At 50.8% G+C, this 8,484-nt stretch overlaps 2 protein-coding genes across 3 annotated transcripts in view; one reads left to right on the top strand and one right to left on the bottom strand.

Moving 5' to 3' along the window:
• Positions 1-1,290: 1,290 nt before the first annotated feature.
• Positions 1,291-2,982, top strand: Sox15 (SRY-box 15). The gene is made up of 2 exons (XM_021176175.1): positions 1,291-2,153; positions 2,700-2,982. The coding sequence occupies exons 1-2, from the start codon at positions 1,627-1,629 to the stop codon at positions 2,866-2,868; spliced, it is 696 nt and encodes a 231-aa protein (XP_021031834.1). The 5' UTR covers positions 1,291-1,626; the 3' UTR covers positions 2,869-2,982.
• Positions 2,957-8,484, bottom strand: part of Mpdu1 (mannose-P-dolichol utilization defect 1) — a 6,057-nt gene continuing 529 nt past the window's right edge. The window contains exons 2-7 of one of the 2 annotated variants that reach the window (XM_021176172.1): positions 5,050-5,115; positions 4,805-4,937; positions 4,176-4,261; positions 3,964-4,082; positions 3,687-3,797; positions 2,957-3,581 (exon numbers count right to left, since the gene is read on the bottom strand). In XM_021176172.1, coding sequence (XP_021031831.1) covers positions 3,456-3,581; positions 3,687-3,797; positions 3,964-4,082; positions 4,176-4,261; positions 4,805-4,937; positions 5,050-5,115 — 641 coding nt within the window. In that variant the 3' untranslated portion in view covers positions 2,957-3,455. The remainder of the gene's footprint in view (positions 3,582-3,686; positions 3,798-3,963; positions 4,083-4,175; positions 4,262-4,804; positions 4,938-5,049; positions 5,116-8,484) is intronic. The other variant, XM_021176173.1, reaches the window with a different exon arrangement.

Below are 8,484 nucleotides of genomic sequence, written 5' to 3' on the forward strand. Positions count from 1 at the left end.
ACTGTAGCTGTCTTAAGACACACCAGAAGAGGGCGTCAGATCTCATTACAGATGGTTGTGAGCCACCATGTGGTTGCTGGGATTTGAACTCCGGACCTTTGGAAGAACAGTCGGGTGCTCTTACCCACTGAGCCATCTCACCAGCCCGGAAATCGGGATTCTTAACTATGTAACTGCTGGGCAGTACTGGGCACACGCCTTTAATCCCAGAACTCTGGAGTCCAAGATAGAGGCAGGTGGATCGAGTGAGTTCAAGGACAAGACAGGATTGTTACACTAAAGAAAAAAAAAAAGCTGTTTTAAATTTAGAAGAAAAATTCAGGCACCCAGGAGGCAGAGGTAGATGGATCTTGATCAAGTCCAGCCTAGTCTACACAAGGAGCAAGGAGTTCAGGCCAATCAGGGCTATATGCTGCGCTCCCTGTCTCAAATAATTACACTTTAAAAAAAAAAGAAAAGGTACAAAGGGGTTTAAAGATACATAGCTCAGCACTTAGGCAGATTTCTGAGTTCAAGGACAGCCAGGGCTACACAGAGAAACCCTGTCTCAAAAAACAAAAAAACCATAGCTCAGAAGGTTAGGTGCCCCCTGAGATCAGTCACGGAGATAGCCACTACCACCTCTCCACCTTGACCTGGGACGGAAAGAACGGACTTCTGAAAGTTATCCTCTGACCTCTGTATACAAAGTGGTAACACTTGTGCCACACCCCATCCAGAACCTTTTAAAAAATAGGAAGATTTTTAAAAAGTTATCTCCAGGTCCAGAGACATGTCCATGGTTTGGGTTTAAAGAGGAAACTTGCAATACTCAGTGGCAATGGGGGACCTCGGGACTGGAAGTGGCTTTGAATGTTTTCATCTGCCTAGCACCTGCTGGAATGACTAAGAAAACAAAAATGGCCTTGAGTTTCTTTCCCCTGGGGCATGCCGATCCAGGGTTTAAGGAGCAGCAGGCACCGGAAAAGGTTTTGATAGGGAGAGCTTCCTAAATTCTCCGGGTTTGGGGTTTGATCGACCCTGGGAGCCTTTGGTTCCCCTTCTTGGGAAGGAAGTTACTTTAAATTGCTGGTGCTTGAGAATTGAGACAATTGACACCGGGGCCATTAGGCCTGCCATCCAGGCCTTCGGTGGAACGTTAGGGGGGGTGTGGTGCCCCAGGGGGAGGTGTAAGGACTGGGAAGAACAGGACGCCTGGGTTTGCAGAAAGAAGGGGGGTGGAGAGAACCACTGGGCGAGGCTGGGGGAGGAGTCAGCCTTTTAGAGGCTGAGTACAGGTGGGAAAGGGCTGTCGCACCTGGGTGCACTCCTGGCAGCTGTGAGGACTTTGTGGAGCCCAAGAGCTGCACGCTTGAAACTGCAGTTTCCACAGAAGAACCCTGTCTCACTGAAGCAGAGGGTAGAAAGAGCGACTGGTAGACCTGAGAGAACACTACCTCTCCTGTAAAGGGCTCCAGACAAGGATTCTAAATTCAGCTTCCCAGAGGTGACAATCGATCGCTGGGAGCAAAGTTTGGATTCAAGCGCTCTGGAAGATACTTAAGTACCCAAATATTCCAAGTCCAGTCTTTGCTCTGGGAGAAGGGCATTCACGACGCCCTCTCAAAGAGGCTTCACCTCCAACCCATGGCGCTGACCAGCTCCTCACAAGCAGAGACTTGGAGCCTGCATCCTCCGGCTTCCACGGCCTCTTTGCCTTTAGGACCCCAGGAGCAAGAGGCCGGCGAGGGCCCTGGAGCGTCTGGGGGACTTCCGTTGGAGAAGGTGAAGCGGCCCATGAACGCCTTCATGGTGTGGAGCTCTGTTCAGCGCCGCCAGATGGCGCAGCAGAACCCCAAGATGCACAACTCTGAGATCTCCAAGCGCTTGGGCGCTCAGTGGAAGCTGCTGGGCGATGAAGAGAAGCGACCCTTCGTGGAGGAGGCTAAGCGTCTTCGTGCCCGCCACCTCCGCGACTATCCCGACTACAAGTACCGACCCCGGCGTAAGAGCAAAAACTCGAGCACCGGGTCTGTCCCCTTTAGCCAAGGAGGAGGTGGCATGGCCTGTGGTGGCCCACATTGGGGGCCAGGGTACACAACTACCCAAGGGAGCAGAGGCTTTGGGTACCAGCCCCCCAACTATTCGACAGCCTACCTGCCTGGCAGTTACACGTGAGTGCCTAATTGTGTCCGTCTGCCTGTTCCCTGCTTCCCACACGACCCCCTTCCTTGAGAGCTGGGTGGGAACAGAGGCCAGAGTGCCAAGTTAAACCCAAATCCACCCAAGCAGAAGCCACACCAGGCTGAGGGCCCCAGAGTTCAGGATAGTGGCTGTTCCATCTCAACTCATGTGTTCTACCTCTGCCTTTTGGATGGCAGTTTCCCCTTGTGGCTGGCCCTTGTGTGACCCATCTTCCTCTCCCAGCCCCGGGGGCAAGGAGAGACCAAGCCCATCCTGTTGCTCCTTCCTGGCCTGCTGCCCCAGGAGGCAAACAGCCGTGCAGCACGCAAGCCGCCTGCTGAGCATGTCCCAACAGAACTACCTTGTTCTTTAAGCCACCCTAGGGTCCCACTCCGTGCCTGCTGTACCCAGCAAGGCTGGCTGAATGGCAAGCTCTAACCCTGTCTGCTGCAAACTGGTCAGACCAGTCCCCCACTAAGAGTTGAGGACACTGCTTCAAGAAGAGTAACCTCCAAACCCCATGTTTCTTTTTACAGCTCTTCCCACTGCAGACCGGAGGCCCCCTTACCATGCACCTTCCCTCAGAGTGATCCCAGGCTCCAGGGGGAGCGAATACCCTCTTTCTCCCCTTACTTATCCCCAGACTCTCCCACTCCATATAATACTTCCCTTGCTGGAGCCCCCATGCCAGTAACCCACCTTTAACTGGCAGGGACGCCCAGGGCCAACCCCACAGACCCCTACACATCTCCAAGGAACCAGAATGCACAAGACCACACTAAACACAATTTTGTACAATTAAAACCATGTTTCCGAGTCTTTTATTGTCCCATTTGTACTCCCTACAGCAGCAACCAGCGCCTTCACACACCCTTCCGCCAGGACCTGCCTCTGCAGGAACCTCCCCACCCAACCCCGAGGTCCTTATCTGAGTCACTCTTCCCTCACCCCCCAGAACTGGGCTCCAATAGACCATCCCACCCGGGCAGCACAGGAAAGCAGCCACTAGCTTCCAACCACAGTTTTCTAGGCTCTGTCCTTGGTCCAAAAGGAAGGTAAGTGGACAGGGCCAGACCATCTGCTCCAGTAAACCAGCTGCTCACAAGGAGGGATCTGGGGAAGTAGGTGAGTGAAGGCAGGGCCTACACAAGCTTTACTGCTCCCACAACCCTGGCTCAGGAGGCTGCAGTTAGAGGAATGGAGGGTGGTTACCCTGCACCCGCAGGTCAAGTCATGTGGGGAGGACTCTGAGGATGAGTGGAAATGGAATTGTTCTAGAAGCTAGCTCAGCTCTATTGCTCCTTTTTCTGTTTGTGGGGAGCCTTTGCGTTCCAGTAGAAGAGGACCTGGGCAGCAATGAGGCCATTGCAGAGAGAAGAGACCACAAAGACTCCAGCCATGAGGGGGTCTCCAGTTTCCTGTTATGAGAGAGCACAGATCTAGAAAAGTTCCAAGACAGGCAGCTTACCACTCAGCAGAGCATGAGGTTTTAGTGCCCTCTAGAGGGCAGAAGGTGCACTCACCTGAACAGAAGTGAAGATTCGGGCCAAGGAGCCCCCAAACAGCATAAACACTGTAATGGCTGAAAGCTGCCCTGTGTGTCCGTTGTGGTAGTTAGTGGCTGCCTGGAGCAACTAGAGGAGACATTGATACTTTTGGTTCTCTCATCTGACCCTTCTCCGTGACCCGTCACTATTCCTCCCGCCCCACACTGCCCCACACACTAGCACTCCGTAGTTGGAGGTCCCCCTCTGCCTTGCGCACAGGCACACTCACGTCCCTTTGCTTCCGAGTACCCACCTTCCCCACCACCACGGCAGGTACATTGGAGGCCTGGAGCAGAGTGACTACAGTCAGAGGCGTGAGCGGGGAGAGCAGCGCCACCAGGACCATGGCATAGCAGGCAAGGAAAGCGATTCCTGGGGGTCAGGAGACAAGGAGTCCTCTTGAGCCTGAGTCCCCATCAAGGTTCCCCATACACAATGCCTGCTCTCCTGCCAGTCCCCCGGCACCTTTCACGGTCTCTCCTCTGTAGTGCATGACCAGGAAGCAGATGGCAACGGTCTGGAGTGTCAGGAACAGCGCTTCACCCCAAGAGCTGCAGAGTCAAGGGGTGGGAGGAAAAAGGCAGGCCTGGAAAAAGGCAGGGGAAGCCTCCATGGCCCGTCATCCGGCTCAGCTCTGGGACCAGTATGTGCTTTTCAGTCTGCCACTCCCACCATGCCTGGCTCAAGCAGGGAAGGCTCGCTCCATCCCCATATTTACTTATTAGAATGGCAGGTGCTGGGGCCAGAATAGCTCAGCAGGTAAGGATGTTTGCCTCCGAGCCTGATTACCTACATTCCAGCCCCAGGATCTACACACTGCAAGGAGAGAACCAACTCCTACAAGTTGTTCTGTGACCCCTCCCACCTCAAATAAACTGAAAATAAAAGAATTGTAGGGCTGGGCGGTGGTGGCGCATGCCTTTATTCCCAGCCCTTGGGAGGCAGAGGCAGGTGGATTTCTGAGTTCGAGGCCAGTCTGGTCTACAGAGTGAGTTCCGGGACAGCCAGGGCTACACAGAGAAACCCAGTCTCGAAAAACCCAAAGAGAATCGTGGGGATTTGGCTTTGGGCGTGAAAAGTGGACCCTCACTCACCTGAAGGGGAAGTTGTTGGTGATGCTGTAGACCACGGTTCCAGTCAGTGCCACTAGCTCCAGCATTACTGACTGGAGACTCAGTCCTTCTGCACTCTTGGCTCCCAAGAGTTTAAATACCTGGGGCAGCTTGACTGTGGACAAAGCAGCAGGGCTGAGGAAAGGGCACTCTATCCCCAGCCTTTGCATCCTCAGCCCCTCACCACCCTTCCCTTTACTCCAACAGCAGGAAGGAGCTGTACGTACCGAGAAGTGACCCAGCTACGATGCCCAGCCCGAGGCCTTTGCTGAGGAGAATCTTGAGGCAGGGAACTGAGAAGAGAGAGCAGTAAGCAGAGAGGCCTCTGGCGCCCAGGTGAGGGTTTGAAATGCTCCTAGGAGCTGTTCCCCTCTCCCTCACCAGTGACCACCACACCCACCACATCAGTAAGTCTCTAGGGGTGGTAGGGATGACGGGGCGATCATCCTTGCTACAGACATCTCACATTCAGACTGGGTGTGCTGTCACAACAGCTTCTTCTGATTGTCTTCCTTCCTGTCCCCCTTCCATTCCCTATAAATACACGTCTAAAATAGTTTTGAGGGCTGACACGACAGTTGATGAAAGAGTAGGGTTGTCCCCTGCAGAAGGACCAGGATAACCAGAAGGTTCCAAAATGTGTGGTGTGGACGCTTGTCTTTGGAAGGAGGAGCATTTGAAGGAGGCCGTCCAGTTCCTGGGGAGAGTAGGCTCAGGGGATTCTTGAGCAATGCCCGTGTAACTGAAAAGCTAACTTTTATCCCTCATTAACCCAGGAGCCACATGGTAGAAGGACAGACAGAGACAACTCCAGAACTTCCATGCATGGCCCCCCTGTGTTCGTGGCCAGCCTGGTCTACAGAGTGAGTTTCAGGACAGCCAGAGCTATACAGAGAAGCCCCGTCTCGAAAAACCAAACCAAACCAAACCAACAAACAAAAAAAAGGCACTAAGAAAGTATGTCTTTTAAAAATAGAAGCCGGGCGTGGTGGCGCACACCTTTAATCCCAGCACTCGGGAGGCAGAGGCAGGCGGATTTCTGAGTTCGAGGCCAGCTTGGTCTACAAAGTGAGCGCCAGGACAGCCAGAGCTATAAAGAGAAACCCTGTCTCGAAAAACCAAAAAAAAAAAAAATAGAGAGATGGCTCAGCGGTTAAGAGCACCAACTGTTCTTCCAAAGGTCGTGAGTTCAAATCCCAGCAACCACATGATGGCTCACAACCATCTGTAATGAGATCTGATGTCCTCTTCTGGGATGTCTGAAGACAGCTACAATGTACTTACATATAATAAATTAATTAAAAATGAAATTTGTTTTTGTTTTTTGTTTTTCGAGACAGGGTTTCTCTGTAGCCCTGGCTGTCCTGGAACTCACTCTGTAGACCAGGCTGGCCTTGAACTCAGAAATCTGCCGCACTTCTGCCTCCTGAGCACTGGGATTAAAGGCGTGCGCCACCATGCCTGGCTGAAAAAGATTTAAAAAGTCATTAGCGATGTATGTTGCAGTTCAGGCTTTTAGTCTTATTTAATCATCTCTTGAGTTCAAAGCCAGCCAGAATTACACAGTGAGACCCTATCTCAAACACTTAAAAACTACTGTCAGGTGTGGTGGCAAACACATTTAATCTTAGCACTTGGGATTGAAGGACAGCTATATGAGTTCAAAGCCAGCCTGGTCTACATTGTGAGTTAAGGCCAGCCAGGGCGATATAGAGAAACTATCAAAAAGGCTGGAGAGATGGCTCAGTGTTTACGAGTACTGACTGTTCTTCCAGAGGACCTGGGTTCAATTCCTGACACCCACATGGAGTTCACAACTCTTAACTCTATTTCTAGGGGATTTGACACCCTCATTCATACATGCATTCAGGCAAAACACCAGTGTACATAAAACAAAAATAAATCTTTAAAGAAATCATTAGGCCGTCGGATGTGGTGGCGCACACCTTTAATCCCAGGGAGGTAGAGGCAGACGGATTTTTGAGTTTGAGGCTAGCCTGGTCTAAAAAGTGAGTTCCAGGACAAGGCTACACAGAGAAACCCTGTCTGGAAAAAAAAAAAAAAAAAAAGAATCATTAGGCCAACAAGATGGCTCTGCTGCCAACTCTGTTGACCTGAGTGCATATAAGGGAATACACACAACAGAAATACATTTTAAACATTTGGGGCTGGAAAGATGACTTAGTGGTTAAGAGCACATCTCTGCTCTTGCAGAGAAGATCTGAATTCAATTTTTAGCATCCTTCTTGGGTGATTCACAAATGCCTGTAGCTCCAGCTCTAGGGGCATCTTCTGCCTCTGGCATCTTCAGGCATTTGCATGTGTAGTATACATGTACACACATATACAAGTCAAAAGACACAAATAAAAATCTACATTTCAAAACAACCCTGGGCTGGCGAGATGGCTTAGCAGGTAAGAGCGCTGACGGCTCTTCCGAAGGTCGTGAGTTCAAATCCCAGCAACCACATGGTGGTTCACAATCACCCATAATGAGATCTGACGCCCTCTTCTGGTGCATCTGAAGTCAGCTACAGTGTATAATGATAAATAAATATTAAAAAAACAAAAACAAAAACAACCCTATTTTGGGTGTGAGCACATTGGTGCATGTGTTCAGGTCAGAGATGACTTTGAGGAGCCAGTTCTCCATTTTTGCACCTAGGTTGCCAGCCTTGCAAGCCACCCCTCCAGTCCCACAGGCGTTGCTCAGACGCTCCTTGACTCTTTTCTTTCTCTCCTCAGTAATGGATGGCCCACTTCAAATGCTGCTCCTTTCAAAGACAGACACCCCCCCCCCCATCCCACATTCATACATTCTGAACCTTCAGGTCGTCCCCACTCTTCCAGGACATTTATCCTTGTTCCTCCACTACCTCTATCTTTTTTTTTTTTTTGGTTTTTCCAGACAGGGTTTCTCTGTGTAGCCCTGGCTGTCCTGGAACTCACTCTGTAGACCAGGCTGGCCTCGAACTCAGAAATCCACCTGCCTCTACCTCCCGAGTGCTGGGATTAAAGGCGTGGACCACAGTTTCTGGCAGTTTCTCTAATTTTTTTAAAAACATTTTTTCTTTCAAACTCTGTGTCAAGGGCTGATTTTCAGTAGATTGCAGCGAGTGAGCTGAGCTGCTGCCTACAAAGCCCTGATCCTTGCAATCTCTCTATCACTGAATCTTTGACCTGGTAGGCATTTGGCCCAGGAAGGCGTCTTGACTATTGTAAGCCAAAAGTCACTTAGAATAGAGAGATGGAAAAGGCTTACCAAAGGCTTTGATAGCTGATGTAATTTGCCTTTGTAAAGAAAGTGAAAGGAAAAGAAAAGTGCTATACTCCCAACACTCTAGTGAATGCTGCTAGTTCAAGGGCAGTCTGTGCAACATAGTAAATTCCAGAAGCTGGCACTGGAGAGGGGATTAAAAAAAAAACCAAAAACATTTGTGGGCCTCTGTCAGTTGAATACTTGGGGTGAAAGGAGGCCTATATGCCTGACTGGGGTTTTAATTTTGCTTTATAAAATACTTGTTTTCCGCCCGGCAGTGGAGGGGCACGCCTTTAATCCCAGCATTTGGGAGGCAGAGTCAGGCGGATTTCTGAGTTCGAGGCCAGCCTAGTCTACAGAGTGAGTTCCAGGCCAGCCATGGCTATACTCTGGGGGGCGGGGG

This window comes from Mus caroli, chromosome 11, assembly GCF_900094665.2.
Source record: "Mus caroli chromosome 11, CAROLI_EIJ_v1.1, whole genome shotgun sequence".
In the NCBI taxonomy this organism is placed as follows: Eukaryota; Metazoa; Chordata; class Mammalia; order Rodentia; family Muridae; genus Mus; species Mus caroli.